The sequence below is a fragment of the Polypterus senegalus genome, chromosome 3, assembly GCF_016835505.1.
Source record: "Polypterus senegalus isolate Bchr_013 chromosome 3, ASM1683550v1, whole genome shotgun sequence".
NCBI lineage: Eukaryota > Metazoa > Chordata > Cladistia > Polypteriformes > Polypteridae > Polypterus > Polypterus senegalus.
The window spans coordinates 17018330-17036644 of record NC_053156.1 but is presented as its reverse complement, the minus strand read 5'-3'; the positions used below and the strand labels follow the sequence as shown (position 1 = coordinate 17036644).

The window sequence follows — 18315 nt, the reverse complement described above, 5'->3', positions numbered from 1 at the left end:
CTCGTAGGCAGGTTTTCAAACGCCTTGCGAATCACCCTCCGTCACAAGGCTGTTTTACGAGGGACATCCTCACTGTTTGCTTATATAACCAACGAGAGATTTCTTCCTTTCATTCATTTCTTTCTTGTGTCTTTTTCTTCTTTTCTCGACTGTGCACATTAAAAAAAAAAAAAAAACTGCCAATAAATATTACACAGTTTCGTCCTTAATCCACTCTGATTTTTTTTTTTTAATTGTCATTAAATCCATTTTTGACTTTCTTGGGTGGCCAAAAAAGAGATGTATTTTGTTTTCTTTTGTCCAAAAATTCCTTTCTTTAGACTCGACTAAGAAGCAGTTACTTTCTTGTTGGTTTTTAATTTAATATTGTCAGCCATCCATGTCTGTCTATCACGCATTAGAGCGCTGAGGAGACATAGATTAATTGCACTAAAAAATAGTGCCGTTCTTCTTTTCTTAACATACCTTGGTCCACATGGATGAAACGCGTTTTCTAGAAAGTGATGTCTTTATTTATAACATGGACATCGGTTGGCTTTTCTTTGATATTACTCGTTTGACAATTTTATCCACTGAAAGGGATAGCATTACAGTGAAGTGCTATCCCAGAAAGAGCCGCGCATTGATCCACATTGTATTTTTGGGGTAAATATAGTCACGTGTTTGCAGACAACCAATAGGCAGAAGGAGACCTCGTAGAAATAATTACCTGCCTTGATTGTTCTATGAGCAGATAAAAAAGTACACATACACTTCATACAATAATCTGATGAATGTAAAACAGACTGGAGGCATCATCATGTCGACAACCGGTCCTATAAGCAACTATTATGTGGATTCCTTAATTAACCATGAAAGCGAAGAGGTGTTGGCGTCTCGATTTTCGGCCACCGGATCGCACCCCTCAGGGTCCCGAGCGACAGGCTTGGTACCGGATTGTACAGATTTCCCGTCTTGTAGTTTTGCACCTAAGCCCTCCGTTTTCACCACGTCCTGGGCCCCAGTGCATTCTCAGTCTTCAGTGGTCTACCACCCCTACACGCATCAGCCGCACATAGGGCCAGACTCCAGGTACGTGCGTTCCTGGTTGGAACCCATCTCGGGCGCCGTATCTTTTCCCGGCTTTGCGACGAACAGCAGACACTACGGGCTCAAAGCAGACACGTACCCCGGCAGAAGGAGTGGGGAGTGCGCCGCTCCCGATGGCAGAAACTATGCGGACTATCTGTATGGATCTTCGACGGAGTTCAGGGATAGGACTCCGCAAACCATTCCGTCCCCGGAATCGGAGCCCATAGCTTCCAGTAAGCACAAGGAAGAGAAGACAGAAATAGACCCAAGTAAGTACAAGTCATTCCTGTTTACAACCGGGTGCTGAAGGAATTATTGCCTGTAGTCCTCAATAAAATGAAATTACCTTTGCCTGTTTGGAATTCTTGCTAGGGAAATCCTCAATGCAAAGACTTGCATACGCTGTGAGGCTAATAAAACCGTAGGTTATAAAAGTCTAAAAGAGAAGGAGACTTGCTCATCCTCCAGGACAGGCAGAGAGAGAAAAGGCGACACATTCTACAAAGAATTCAATGAATGCTAAGTTTTTCTGAATAAAATTGTGCATGCAATGAAAAGTGAAATTCTAATTCTAAACATGAAAGGGTCTTAACACACACACATACATTATATATATATATATATATATATATATATATATATATATATATATATATATATATATATATATATATATAGATAGATAGATAGATAGATAGATAGATAGATAGATAGATAGATAGATAGATAGATAGATAGATAGATAGAGCACAAACACGTGTGTAAAACATACACATATTTGTGTCTGTATTGCAGTTTATGCTTAAAAACATCACTGCTTACAAACTACAAAAAAGTGTGTTTCATTACTTACTACACAATACACGATAGTAATTGTTATGCGACAGTTCAGATCACTTCTCTATTTTTGTTTATTAACCAGACAACATTTTTTTTTTAAGTATGTATCTCCTGTGTTTATGTATTGTGCACAAATCTTAAAAGGTAAGAACACAGGGTTCATAAAATGAGAATTAGAGGGTATTTGTAAACTGATGCCCCATTCTAGCAATGCTTTCCTTAGCTGGCAATAAAGTCAAATCAAATAAGCCAATAAAATAAAAGTTACATGACAATAAAAGTTTATAGTCTACTAGTAGGAATTGCATTTTCTTTCAGTGTTGGTACTGTGAACTTTTGCAAGTATTTACATTGCTGTGAATGAAACTATTTAATATAATAAACTATTTATCGCCATATTACTATTGTTATAAATTTTATTATTATTATTATGAGCATCACCAGCAACATGACCACTACCACCACCATCACCACCACCACTAATAATAATAATAATAATAATAATAATAATAATAATAATAATAATAATAATAATAATAAAATTTCAGTTTCAAATGACAGATGTAAGTCTTAAATGATAATGAAAATTGTTATTAAGCACAAAAAAAGCTGTTTTTCTCTAACTTGTGTGGTTGTCAAATTCTTTACAATGCTACATACATGCTACTTATATAAAAAAAACAAAAACAGAGTTTCTACTGAATCATATTACTCAGGTGAACCATTTGTATATATATATATTCTGATAATTTACAGCAATATATTGCATACATTTTATAATTGTGAAAACAAACCATATTACACATAATATGATTTGTTCTTTTATGTTTGAAAGGGTATATGTGTTTGATTAGAAAGTTTTCAATCTACATGAAAGGCTGCAGAATGTTGTATTGCATCCATTTTACATTCTGGGAGCATCTTTCCTAAATTCAATTTAATTAAAATTTAAAAGGCACTGAGCCTTTTATATATTTAGTTCAGAATGATTGGGACTTAAACTTGGTGAGATTGTATAAAGTTTGCCTTTCATTAAATGTGAGAGATCCTAATCAAAGATCAAAGTTTGTGGGCCTGTGTAGTGACTACTTGCTGTTGGTTATGGAGGTGGGGAGAACATTTTGAGTCTGTGTTTTCACTCAGCTGTTGGTTTCAAAAAAGAAGAGAGATAGGTTTATATGATATATCGAAATATGCCTTTTTAATTGTGGGATTTGACAATACCTCCATGCTATATGTTTAAATACTGAATGCTTTAAAAAAAAACAAAACAAAAAAAAACAAGTGAGTGCTGTTTTACTTTCAATAGCAAGCAATTCTGAGTTTACAGTCATGAAGATAAACTTAATAAAAACAAAGCTAAATGTACACTTATGAGAAAAGAATAATATTAGGTATGCAAGGACAAAGCCTTATCCTATTTTTTCTTTCCACTGGCATTTACAGACAACCCCGTGGCCAACTGGATCCATGCGCGCTCCACCAGAAAGAAGAGGTGCCCGTACACTAAATATCAGACCCTGGAATTGGAGAAGGAGTTTTTATTCAATATGTATCTTACAAGGGACCGCCGATATGAGGTGGCAAGAGTCCTTAATCTCACTGAACGCCAAGTTAAAATATGGTTTCAGAACAGGCGGATGAAAATGAAGAAAATGAATAAAGAAAAGGGAGACAACAAGGAGCAATGATACTTCCGTCCACTATAAAAGAAAGAACTTCATAAACAAAAGAAGCCGTTCGCAAACAGCGACGTAAAAAAGAGAAAAGAAAGTAAAAAGAGACACATTAAGCAACGACTTTGCTTTTTTTTTTTTTGGTCTGTTTTTCTTTTAACCAGAACTGTTTGGTTTATATTCTTCACTTATTTTTAGACTTTGAATGTGCAAATTGTTCATTTAATGTTTAGGATAGCCACCGATCTGCAACGTCTTTGGAAAAAAAAGTATTTTCACCAAGTTGCTGCGGTAATATCATAATGTCTTTAATTATGAAGAAAGTACTTGAATTTTGTTTTTAATAATGTGTAACTTATGACAGTCCCGTGCTTAAATCCTCCCTCCCCATCCTACCCCCCAAGAGTTTGTAAGCGCGAATCTTGCATATTTTGTACAAAAAAAAAGGGCAGGAACGTCTATCTGTGTGCGTATGTCAAGTTGTGGTCATAGTTAATATTGTACTTCTCTGTGTAATTTTTACATTCGTATCACTAACTAAAGTGATATTATTATGTTCTCTTGTAGAATGTAGCTATATTTAAATATATGTGACGCCACCTCACGAGTCCAAGTGGTTGTCCTTTTCCATGCGCTACAAGTAGAAATGCCGTCAACTGTTTACAGCTTAAGTCAAAAAAAAAAAAAAAAGAAGAAGTGTAGTGAATGGAGTTTCAGGTCAATAAACAAAGTACCAACTTTCAAACGAGCTTCTTCTTCTGCCTAGCTTGCATGTATATGAAGCATTTATATTGCAGAGAGAAAGCAATACAAAACAAATAATGCGAGAAGAAAAGTTCACAAAGTAAATGCATTAAAGCAATTGTGCCAATCGCCTGACAACCAACAGGATATTGAAAGCAGCCGCTATGTAGCACCATAATTTCCTGCCTTTTGATTTTTTTTTTCTTTTAATGAACATTTCCTTAAGTTTTTCTTTGTTATCAGCCAAGTTTTTTTTTTTTTTTTAGAGGGCAGTTTGGCCTAACAGAGAAAGACCCGCACAAACACGTACCGAAATAGGGTCCGTTTTTTTTTTTTTAACAGTATTAGAATTTAACATTTCAAGTTAAGTGCACACGCGAGTTTACGTTATGGGAAAGCACTCCTTGGCGAGTACTCTTCCCGTTGTACATATTGACTCATATGACCACATAAAGCCACCTATACACCTTCCAGTAATATTTCAGTTAAGTGAAGAAAACATACTGGCCTTGTGGCTTGTTAGGATGTGTATCATTTGACTTTTATTTTTCAGTCTTTTCGCTCCCTTTCTCTTGCAGTCTTTCTACACACACACACATACATTTGTACATATAAAATTACTCAAGTCCTCGTTTATCTTTTCATACCTTCTCCCTTGTCAAATGATCGTTTACAAATTAACTTTGCAGAGAAGCGGAGAGAGTCTCATGCGGGCAGCAGCTTGTGCACAATGAAACCTGAAGGTGTATTTTACTGGGAGAAAAAAAAAAGGCTGGATAATGCCATTTCACAATGTTTTGTTTTTACGGTTTCTCTATGTCAACAATGGAAATACAGCAAAATATCTCCAAGAAAAGCTTCTAAACATTTATACTCTCAGTATTCGCCATAACAGCTGTTTCCTTATAGAGTGTTGTCATTTAAAACACAAAGATCGACACCGAAGGGAAACTAGCAGATTACGGAATAAATTAGCTTACGTTTCTTCCTTGGATGAAGTTATTTAAAATGTTACATATTTTTTAAATGTTTCATTGTTTACGTTTATTCTTGAATAAATATAAATATGTATGTACTTAAATATTTTAAATCTTAAACTGATACATTTCGACCTCTGTATATATTTACGAAACGTGCAGGTGTATGTGTGATTTTTAAAAAAAAAAAAATAAACCTCTTACTAATTTCACCATTCACACTTAACAGATCTTTTAAGAGTTAAAACTTATTATTTACCCATTGTGACCATTTCATAGGGCAGCTGTGTCGCTTTTCATTTCAGGCAGCAACGCCAGTAATTCGGTAGTTGATTCGGTCAGATCCACATTCCGTCATAAGAGGCTCACGTCGATTTTAATGGGAACACTTGTTGTGGGAAAATATAGGGCTGAGATAATTCTGTAAGAAGTGTGATGCAGGTGTCAAGTGGCAAGAGGAGTCGACATATGAATTAAATTAGCTAGTTCCCGTTTTATTGAGTCATTTTAATAGAAGAGACTGGTTTTGAAATTGTTCTTATTATAACAATTAGTATTACTATTCGTATTATTCTTATTAGCAAAAAGAACCACTGGTATTTAAAGCATTTTTTGTTTCAGAAAAAAAAAAATATTTTTTTAAGCAGAAGGTATTATTTCTGAATTTTCTCGTGTACAACTAAATAAAACCGCAATAAAGAAAAAAAAAACTAATAACTTTACTATTCCAAGTTAGTCTCAATTGATAAATTCATTCTTAAAATTTGATATATGCAAAAACTAACACACCGAGTGTTCATTTAACAGTGGCGGATTTTGTGTGGACTGTTACTATGTTGAATACATTCAGTTTCCTACTCTAGAAGGTGTCGTGATGATAATCCTGCTTTCTTTTTTGTGTGTGTTGGACATCAAGAAGAGCACATATAAATATTTAGCTTTGTAGTCAGTAGGACAGAAAAAAGAAATCTAGCAGTTCAGCTGCGTGTTGCAGTTCGTCTGTTCGTTTCTTCCTCCTGGCTGGGATGAAATTATCTTTTTGTCAAGAGAGACAATAAAGACAGGATGTGGAAGTTCTAAAGCTCATTGCACCGCTAAATTTCCGCAGCACAAAAATGCAGGTTTTATTGCACTGTTTGTTCCACTCCTGTTTTTGTCTTGAAAGAAGGAGAACAAAACAGAACCGCGGACATGGCTAGACGTCTGGCCTAAATTGCTTTATGGTTTTAAAGAAGGTGAACGTTCTGTTTGAAAAGCAACTCTTTAAGTCACCAGAGCTACAAACATAAATTGATTAAATTTTCCTGAGAGAAATGCCTCTTTTTTGACTTTACAGGTACGAGACGAAATTATATAGATAATTTCAAGATGTGTGATAATGCGATGGAAATGCAAAAGGGATTTACGAAAATAAATGAATAAATAAAAAAGCAGCAATACAGTATAAGAAATCTCCAAATTTTCTTTAGTAAGTAATCAAGTATGGGATTCTTTGAACAGTTCCATCAAATTTAAAATGCTGAGTGTTCAAATGTTTATTCATCCACGGCAAAATCACCACTTAACATTTTTAAGAGTATATATTGGTTCAGTCTATGCATATTTTGCACTTTGAAGGATTACTTTAAAAGAATTAGAATTAATTTGACACTGGCGAATCATCTATCTATCTATCTATCTATCTATCTATCTATCTATCTATCTATCTATCTATCTATCTATCTATCTATCTATCTATCTATCTATCTATCTATCTGTTTGTCTTTATTAAATAGAAAATACCGGTAAGACACTCAGGTGGGTGACTTTAATTATTACTGTTGATATTTTGTATTATATAAACAGTAATGTCCCTTTAAATTGCTGGTAAAATGTTGCCAATAATCAGCTTGCTGTATGAAAAAATGACACTAGGTGGCAGTGTTGTTTAATTATTACAACGCCTCTCTTGGCAATTCCTCCAACTGCCCGCGGTGTTAAGGCTACCAAGCGCATTTGTGTTTTCTGCTTTAGATACATATATAATGATAAACACGTAACGAACACATTTTTAAAAATTAATATTATATACTTGTAACAAATATTTATTTTGCTTATTATATTTGGGGATTTTCAAAGCGCGTATATTGTGTAGATTCTTCGTGTAATGTAAAACAGGAACTCATGTTGATATTTGCATTTTATATTCTTTGTGAAGCTGCTAGCATTTTAAAAATAATTTAATTTTTAGTGCATAAAATATAAAAAAATCACGTCGTTAATTCCAATGATGCAACAGATTTTTCACTCGACAAAAGCGAAACAGTTCTGAATAACTACTTCAATATTCTTGTTTAAACACTATATGATAAGCTATATAATAGAAATCCACCTACCAAAGCTCGTGGTGGAATATCACGATGTGTTTCAGAAATTTTACATGCGTTTTAATAGTGTAGTATTAGTTTATTTTCTATCACTTTGTGTTAGCTTTGTTTCTTGTTTTGTTCCGTGAAGAAAAATATTAAAACTGAAATATTTTATTTGTATTACTAATTATATTTCAGAAAAAAATACAAAAATGAAATCTTTAATTTGGTTCCGGGCCGATTGAAAACTTAATACAATCATATTCACCCTTACTTCGGCCAACACATAAAATCAATAATTATTTCAGAAATTACAACAAAACACCAATAGAGATTAAGTATTTTCAATAAAACGTCAATTTATTAATTTTTCATTTTTTAAATATATATATATATATATATATATATATATATATATATATATATATATATATATATATATAAAAACAATAAAAAGTCAGTATATGTAAATGGCCATTTTTAAAAGCAATCATGAAAGTAATTTTTAAACCTTTGCATATATATATAAAATAAAATTGAAAATCTAAAGTAGAAAAGAAAATCTCATTCGACTGTTTCAGATATTCGTTTTTTTTAACTGCAAGACAGACAGATAGATAGATAGATAGATAGATAGATAGATAGATAGATAGATAGATAGATAGATAGATAGATAGATAGATAGTATTGTGAAAATTATTAGTTGTTCAAAAATCATTTTTCTGTGACAGCCAAAACCTTTAACAAAAAATAAAATAAAAAAAAAATTGGTTGACAATATATAAATGTAGTTTTTCCCCAAATACAATTCAACCTATTTTACTCAAGCCGTGTTTTATAATTACTTTTTATTTATTTACTTTCATTTTTTTTTTCTTTAATGATACAATGATTTATTTTGACCTTCAGCTTTTTAAACGCAAGTCGAACTTGTTCATATTGGTAATTTGTAATATATTGCTTTATTGCAAGTTATTTAAGAATTAAAAATATTATGAACCCATTCAAATCCAAAAATCCATGTTATACATTCTCTTCAAAAAATGTAATAAAACGTAAAGCTTCGACTTAGCTGACATTTTCGACTTCTCTGTTTTAGCACCGGTAATAAAACTGAGTCCACCGGAAATGTTATTTGCCATAGGGTTTTTTTTTTTCATGTAATATTATTTCCTCGACGGAATACGACAAAACAATAACGCATAGCGAATGGGGGTATTATATTTCACCTCCTCTGGATTATTTTAGTAAATTGTGATGTCGCACTCGTTCACTTTTTTTTTTTTAACTATCTGCTTGATGTGAGTGTACAGAAAGGAAATTAACTACATTCACATTTAAAGCTTCAGATTTTATTAATATGACCTATAGGGAGAGGAAAAGAGAATGAACGACGGAGAAAACATACTATTGTTTTACTGCTATTACTTTTTTCTACTTATTTATATTAAAAATGCGTGACATGTATTTTTTTATTTTACTATTTTGGTAACGTGTATATGTAGAATTTTATTATGAAAATAGATTGAATTTAAATAAACATATGACGTGAACAGCCAGATAACCGTGACGCAGGCTAAATGACGATAGCTAATAAATTCTGGATTGATAAAACATTTGTATGTCAGTTATTTTTAGATGCGAAACTTTTTCTTCCAATTTCACTGGAAAACCCATTGAGTGATAACTTAGGTATATTTAATATGTTCGGAATTCCTCTGGAAGTTTACCTTATGCAAATGTTAAGGTCATCTCATAGCAATACTGCCTGCATCGCATTTTACTGTATTTCTTTTTCAATGATTTGATTTTAAATGGCAATGTTGACCACACACTGGTCAACTCACTTTAATTTTTACATCGACGTATTATCTTCTGTTGTCTTCTGTTCCAGTTCCCTCTCTCTCGTCTCTCTCTCTCTCTCTTTCTCTCTCTCTGTCGCTCACTGTCACACACACATACACGCACACACACGCACCTCTATACACACACACACACACACACACACTAATACGAGCACGCGCAAGCGCGCCCTCGTACTCAAACACGCGCACGCGCATACATACACACTCCAGAAAACCCCCTCCAAATATTTAATCATTTCTCTCCAGCTTGTCTTGGTGCTTTTGAAACTGATGAATACGAATCGAGGGTGAAAGCCCCTCCAACCGGGTTTTGGCTAACTGGCTGAGTCGCCGTTGAACGAAAGCAGTAAGTAAGAAGGGGACACGAACGCAGCGATCTACCTACCGGCGGGCGGCATGCAGGACTGCGTACGCATATGCACTGTCTGTCGCTATTGAGACTGAAGAAAAGAAAGGAGAAACAAAATACAGACAAATACATCCGAAAATACAGACGCTCCAGAGGGAGCGGGTTGATAACGGACTAGAGAGAGAGAGAGAGAGATAGTGTGAGGAAGAGGGGGAAGAGAGAGAGAGAGGGGGAGAAAAAAAGAGAGAGAGAGAGAGAGAAGAGTGGACTAAGATTGTCCAAAGGGACTAGCTGTGTATTTTGGTTTCCAGGTTTCCGGTGGTGGCGGCAGTGGTGGTAGTAAAAAAAAAATAACATAAAAGACTTTTCCTTTTACTGCTGTGACTTGACTTCACCTTGAATGAAACAGCCATGAGTTCATATTTTGTAAATCCACTGTTCTCCAAATACAAAGGAGGCGAGTCACTGGAACCAACTTACTACGACTGCAGGTTCCCCCAGAGCGTCACAAGGAGCCATGCGCTGGTCTACGGTCCGGCGGCCGCAGCGCCGGGTTTCCAGCACCCGTCTCACCACGTCCAGGATTTCTTCCACCATGGCTCCTCCACCATCTCCAACTCGGGATACCAGCAGAACCCCTGCGCCTTGGCTTGTCATGGAGACGCTTCGAAATTTTATGGATACGAAACTCTTCCGAGGCAGACGCTTTATGGTACCCAGCAAGAGGCGAATGTGTCGCAATATCCAGACTGTAAATCGTCGTCCATCAGTAACACGGCGGAGGGACAAGGGCACTTAAATCAAAACTCGTCTCCGAGCCTCATGTTTCCTTGGATGAGACCTCACGGTTAGAATCCTTTTTCATATTGTTTTGTATTACTTCCGCAGGTTTAAGTTTAAAGGTGCATTTATTGGCATAGACTGAGGATATAAAGCCGCAACAGTTGTGTTCTCCTCATGTGAATCCAGTGCATCATTCTGTAAAAAAAAAAAAAAAAAGAAAGAAAGAAAAAAGACAAAAAGGAAAACATGTTGTAAGTGTCGCTGGCAAGAGGAGTTTTACAGTAATTGCATTTTAATAAATGTTAACTTTAGACCTGTGCTTACTAATGCACGGTGTTCATGCCAACACTGTTATTGCAGATCACAAGTGACAGAATTTATACTGTCATAAAGTAATACTGGAGTGGAATAAACAGAGAGAGAGTGGTGTGATTTCCATGAATGAGCAATGAATCAGAAGTGCAAAATCATACTGTATGTGTGTCAGTTGCGTTATAGCACAATCTATTATTATTATTATTATTATTATTATTATTATTATTATTATTATTATTATTATTGATGTTGTTATTATTATCGTTGTTGTTATTTTTGTTGTTGTTGTAGTAATCAAAACTAACCCTGACGACAATCCTTCTTCTCCATATTAGAAAAGACACGTGTTTGGTTTTAGTAAATCACATTTTAATGCATCTGACTACTTAATGAACGTCTTAACTGTCGATGCCATCAGTATTTATTATATTGCTATCGTTAAGATGAAACTGCTGACACACGAAAAGAAAAGTTTGAAGTGTAATAACCGGGACGAAAATGAAATTCGATATCTTAGGAAGCACAACTGTCATGCCCTGTCATTGACAAAAAAGACAATCTTAAAATAGTGCAGCTCATCTTTATCTGATTGATCAGTGATTTTGAAGAGGACTGCTTAAAAACTTAAAAGGTGTTTTTTTTTTTGTTTTTTTGTTTTATGTCTTCAGTATCACAGATTTGCATTTATCGCCCAATATTAGTATTTATATTAAAAGTGTTAACACCTTGGGTGCACGTGTGCTTTATTTACTGTGTTTTATATTATCATTGTATATTCGGTTATATTATATTGGACTGCAATAAGGTTATTCATCATGATCAGTTCATTTATATAGTGCCTTGCATGGTAAAACCTTAAGCAATTAAATATATGTAAACTTTTCAAACAAACACACAGCACCAATTCAAAGCAGGCATGATATGCATTTAACAAAAAAGCATGTTCCTCTTTTGCCACATATATTGGCTTTATCCCCACGGTATTCTACTAAATCTAAACCCAAACTATTCACTTCATAGTTATTTCTTTGTTGAAGAACAGAGTGAAACATGAGCAAAAATGTGACGTGGCAAAAACCCGTCCCTTGTCAGTGGGGCTATGAGTGGACCTGTTTAAGGACACCCACGCAAGGTGCATTTTTACAACCGTTTTTCTTAACAACTGATATAATATGTTTGGCTGTTTTTTTCCGTGCAGCTCCGGGAAGGCGCAGTGGCAGACAAACATACAGTCGGTATCAGACACTGGAGCTGGAGAAGGAGTTTCTGTTCAACCCTTACCTGACCCGCAAGCGCCGGATTGAAGTCTCACACGCCCTGGGACTCACCGAGCGTCAAGTCAAGATCTGGTTTCAAAATCGGCGCATGAAGTGGAAAAAGGAGAATAACAAAGACAAATTTCCTGGTCAGAGAGGGGACGAAGAAGAGAAAGTAGACGAAGAAGGCAACGACGAAGCGGAAGGAGAGGAGAAGGAAGTTGAAGAGAAAGATGAGAATAAGGAGTGATTTTATGGCCTAGTCTTTTTATGGTTCTGTGGCGAAGAGAGAGGGGGAGAGAGAGAGGGGAGAGATGTTTACGACTATCGTTTCACTTTATTGAGTCTGGAAGTGGAGAAAAAAAAATCACATAGACCTTAGCTACTAAAGCATTTTCTGTTTCACTTTAAAATCCCTCTCTCTGTGTGACTTGAAACGGGAGAAATGATATTTCAACTTGAAAAACGGTTCACTCGCAGGCATGAGAAAGAAGCTAATCGAACAATAAGAGAAAACACACACACACAAAATGATAATAATAAACGCAGCTTCTAGTGACAAGGAATGGATTGGCGGCACCAATAAAATGACTATTGACATTATTTCCATTTGAAAATAAAAAAAATGTTATGGAATGTGTTAACTCTACAAATTCATTAAATTACTACCTGTTTCATTTTAGCTTGCAAAAAAATAACAGTCCACGATCCACTAGAATGTACAAGACGTGCACAAAAATGTATACTTGGTTAATGAACTTATCCAATGTCTACTCTTATTTTTTATTTTGGTCTTTTTATATACTAAAAATGTGAACGCATTCTAAAAGTTATATTTTGCGCACTTTTAAAATACTTAGGACTTTAGCCTGGACACTTTCAGTTAAAGCTGATCCTTTCAAAAAGCGCTGTAGTGCAAGAATGAAAATTCTTGGAAGTTTCTAGCGAACTGTTTATATTTAAAAGTGTTAAAAAGTCGGCGCTGAGATAGGCAGCCTATATTACGAAAGTGCTTATGCTTTAATTCTGATTTTTTTTTTTTAATTTCATTTTCATTTTGAAAACAAAAATGTACAACTGAATCAAGTACATAGTTTAGAACGAGTTACCCTTTCTTATAGTTTAGAATTAATCAATATTAGTATCCGAAAAAATAAAATAAAATCTCCCTTTGACATTCAATTCATCGGGCCGTATTTTGTGCTGCTTTTTATTTAAATAGATAGCACTATGTGTAAAAGTAATATATTAATATTCTGTTATGACTGATCTTATGTGCATTTTAAGGATTTCCAGGGAAGTTGAATTGTCTCGAAATATTTCACAAACTACCTAAACGGGAACCTGCAATAAAATCCATTAGGGCTTGCAAAAGGCTTCCTGGAATATAGATGTTACTTGACATTACTCACTTTTTTGTATTCTCTCTCTTTATCGCTCACTCTCTATATATAGTGATATATATATATATATATATATATATATATATATATATATATATATATATATATATATATATATTCTGAAAATTATACTGGTATATACTTCGAGAGAAATTTCAGGCTACTAAGTAGCAGAAGACAGCTATTAAGTAATATATCGCTACCTATACTCGAAGAAAAAAAAAACCTTCCTTTTTTATTATTATTTTTTATTGTATGCTTCTATGATGTTGTTTGTTGCTGCTTTTCAATTCAAAATAAATTTTCCCAACAACTGAAACTGCCTAGTTAAGCGCACAGTACTGTGTTACTTAATATTGTGCTAATGGTGTAGCGTAGGAGTAAATGCACTGAATATAATCTTTAAGCTATATATCTTGTATAACCTGTTGTTTGCAACATGCTTGTTTATTTGTTTTTGGGTGAAATAGTTTATAATGTTCACAACATGAATGTAGAAATCAGTAGTACCACTTCAACCTCCCATGTTGCCAGAAGAGTATCTTTGTATTGTCTATGTGTTGTTAAAAAATAAACATTGTTTAAAGATTTGTCTTTTCTGACACTTTTTTTGTTAAATAAAATGCAATAAAGTCAAACATGAATAATGATATTTCCCAATATTTATATATGTATTCCGTCTTTCATATGCAAATCATCTCTTCGTCCATTTCTTAACCTGCTCATCCTTATGGAGCAAGGCGATGGTGTCTATACTATGAAGTCATGTCAGGAACAAGAAAGAACCCAAGTCTGGAAAGGGTGCCAGTCTTTCACACGATGTACTCGAGCACATAAACACACACACACACACACACACAGGCACACACTCTCACATTCAGTGCACCTAAAATGAACGTCTTATGGAAAGAAAACCAGAGTGCGAAGGGTACAACTGATGCAAGCATGACGAGATCAGGAGAACTGCCCACAGCAAGTGGATAAACACATGCAGGAAATCGATCTATAAGCCTGTTGGGCTGAGGCAGCAGCACTCACTCTGCCGCAGAAAATGGCAAAATCTATCTATCTATCTATCTATCTATCTATCTATCTATCTATCTATCTATCTATCTATCTATCATATAGTGTCTTTCATCTATCTATCTATCTATCTATCTATCTATCTATCTATCTATCTATCTATCATATAGTGTCTTTCATCTATCTATCTATCTATCTATCTATCTATCTATCTATCTATCTATCTATCTATCTTTACATAAATGAGTAATAATTTTTATACTAATCATCGTATAATTAAGGGCAAATAATGACCCATAAGACAAATTTTTATTAATAATAATTAAAAAAAACTTTCTCTATATGAAAACGTTATGAGTTTGGGTGATATAGAAAGGTCAGAAATTACACGAGGCCCGGTTTTTGTCAAAAAACAAAGGCTGTTTTGGCCTTCAACACACTTGGCTTTATGGCTGGTGTGTGTGTGTATGTGTGTGTGTGTGTGTGTATGTGGGGGTATTCTACTCTTATAAAACTGAAGGCTTTCTTCTGACATTGAAGAAAAGCAAATTCAGCACTTTGTAAATTAAATAAATGATATGCAGGACAGATTATATTTAAAAGGGAATTTCAAATAGCTGTTACTAGCCTCCTATACATGAAACAACTGAATAAAGAAACTCCAAAAAGTCAATCATAATAATCATTGTTCTGAAAGGTATGCAAATTTAAAGGAAGAAAATCACAAGGGTAATATTTACAGCAAAACGTCACTACGCCCTTAACCATAAAGGAGCAGTTCAGCTGGTTTGCTGGCGTTTTGTAAAGAATCTGACACCTTAATATAAGCAGAGATAAAATCTATCAAAATCGGAAATCTTCACTCAACATATCTTTAATTATCTCCTGTTTGATTTTTTTTTTTTTTTTACAATATTTGTATTTAATTTGTTTTTAAAATGTTTCAAAAAACAGCAGAACCATTGATAACTATATGTCTTATAAAAATGATCTTCCTTACAGGATGAAATACACAGTCCACTTCGAGTTTATTCTAAAAAGCACTTGTAGGGTAACTGGCCTTTTGTCTTCCAGTTAGTTTAGCGTAATTTTGGAATTATGCCAGAATAAATAAATATATTGAGAACCCTTACACAACCACTGTTGCTACATCTAAAATGAATCATTGGCATTATAAATATTATCAACTACTTAGCTGCACGAAGTGTATGGGACTATAATGCGTTTCCACTCACGAGAGTGATGAATTGCCTACATTTTAAGGTTATTTAGGTGAAAGTAGCCAAGATGTTTACATTGATGCCATAGATAAGCGATTACAAGATTCCTCAGATATACTCACGGTTTGGGATTTGGCGAAGATAAAAGTTTTCACTTTTGAAAAATGAAACCGGATCTGGCATTTGGTAGTCCTAACACAAACATGCTAAAGATTTGATGAATATATTTAAAAGAAATTAAGTGTACGTCTGACCTCCTTTTAAATATCACTTGAAATATATATATATATATATATATATATATATATATATATATATATATATATATATATATATATATATGTGTGTGTGTGTGTGTTTGTTTGTAGGTTCGGGTGTTTACAAGAGTTTATCGTTTTGTTCTCAAACGAACAAAAAGACGAAAAAAATTTAAATTTGGTACTCATTTTTCTCAGATAGATAGATAGATAGATAAAATAAATTAACCCTTAAAGTTTATATATAAAAAACTGTCTCAATATATTTCCATACAATGTTAAGGATTACTTTAAAACCTGTAAGCACTTAAGATTTTGCTGCTAATATATACTATACTTTTTCAAAAAATATATTTATCTTTTAAAGAATATCACGAAACGCGTATATGTAGTGTGGTTTATAAGAATTAGCAGTACCCCTAACTAATGGATAACCAAAAAAAAAATATAACCAATTGTACCATAAATGTTGTAAGTCGCCTTAGACAGAGGAGTCAACCAAATAAGTAAATGTAAATGTAAAGCTACTAAACAATTCTTAATATAATTATTAGCAGTAAATAGTCGTTCTAGTATTACTGGTATATGAAATGTTTTAATTAAGAAGACACACATATATATATATATATATATATATATATATATATATATATATATATATATATATATATATATATTTTTTTTTTTTTTTTGAATAAGCTATGAGTGCAGAATTATATGCATAACAAAATATTGGATGCATTCGGTGATGTAAACAGCTTATGTGATAATGAAGACCTAAATTGTGATCAGAAACAAGTAGCAAGTTTATTCATTTATTATGTTTTCGTTTATTTGATACTAAAAAAAAAATAACAAACGTTACTAAAATGTCTTGAATATATCCAAGTGTGGAAAATATAGTAGCTCAAGAACATTCTAGATTTTTTAAAATGTTTAGAAAAAAATACTTTCCACATTTAAGTGCAACTCTTGTTTGTCTGATATTTTTTACTTTGAAATCTTCCCCCTTCTCTTTATTTTTTCCCCTTCATGTGTTTAATGACACATACAGTTTCCGCAAAAGACTGCTATGGTGTTCGTAACGTTTTTGGCATTGTTTCTTTTTTCTTTAATGGTGACGATTATCCCCTGCGTATTGGAGACACCATTGTTTTTCGGAGATCTTTTTAGGGCAGTCTCTTCCTTCTGTAAGGTTTAACTACTGTTGTAAAATTTATGATAGGTCCGTAAACTGATTTCTCGTATCCGGTCGCTCAGCGTTTTAGTATAGTAAAAGGGGAATAAAAGTAAATGTACTTAAGTACAAAAGTAAATAAGATGGACAATTAAACTGGTATGCTGTTTTATTGGTTGTTTTCACTCACTTGGTGAAGAGCAATAAGAAAGCAGGTTTCCCAGGCAGAAGTAAATCTCACAATATCAACGTTGGTATCTTTTTTCGCAAAAAAAAAAATACGAAAGCATTACATGTGTGTGTGCGTGTAAAGCGCGCACGCCATACATGCAATGCTTTCGTATTTACACACACATATATATATATATATATATATATATATATATATATATATATATATATGTGCATCTATCTATCTATCTATCTATCTATCTATCTATCTATCTATCTATCTATCTATCTATCTTTCTATCTATCTATCATCCGTAGTACTTAGTGTTTTAAGTATTATCATGAAGTAATAGATACCAATGTGTAGAATAACATTTTTTTGAATACTTTTCAACATTGCGCATTATTTTAGTTTTTACTAATTAGTTGACGCTTCTGGCTTTTAAAAGTTCATACTCTAATTTAAAAAAAAATGTCTTTAAAGAGCACACTTTCATAGTTTGAAGAGATTGCAGACTGCTGTCCCATTCATTTGCAAATAAAACGGTGTTTATTAGTGGTATGGCTTGCGATTTGCTGTATATTTAGCGTTTTCATAATATCCTACAAATATTTTTTGAACAGAATTAATGAAAGATATTTTTAAGAACCCTTTGAAAAAGCTTTTATATTTTATGCCAATTTTCAATTCTCCTCAATAGACAAGAACTGCTAGCCAATTAAATAGTTGTCAAAAAGCGCGTGCTAACAGCTAAAAAACATTTTGCTTGACTTCTCACTTAAACGGTCGCGAAAGACACTAAATACCTAAAAAGACAATTTATGTATTTATACTACTTC

General features: G+C 33.6%; 2 protein-coding genes across 2 annotated transcripts; both read left to right on the top strand.

Annotated features, from left to right (window-relative positions):
* The first annotated feature begins 477 nt into the window (after positions 1–477).
* On the top strand, positions 478–4332 carry hoxc9a (homeobox C9a). Its single transcript, XM_039746706.1, has 2 exons — positions 478–1340; positions 3358–4332. The coding sequence occupies exons 1-2, from the start codon at positions 770–772 to the stop codon at positions 3600–3602; spliced, it is 816 nt and encodes a 271-aa protein (XP_039602640.1). The 5' UTR covers positions 478–769; the 3' UTR covers positions 3603–4332.
* A 4691-nt stretch (positions 4333–9023) lies between these two features.
* On the top strand, positions 9024–14217 carry hoxc8a (homeobox C8a). Its single transcript, XM_039746708.1, has 2 exons — positions 9024–10717; positions 12167–14217. The coding sequence occupies exons 1-2, from the start codon at positions 10282–10284 to the stop codon at positions 12472–12474; spliced, it is 744 nt and encodes a 247-aa protein (XP_039602642.1). The 5' UTR covers positions 9024–10281; the 3' UTR covers positions 12475–14217.
* Positions 14218–18315: the final 4098 nt, after the last annotated feature.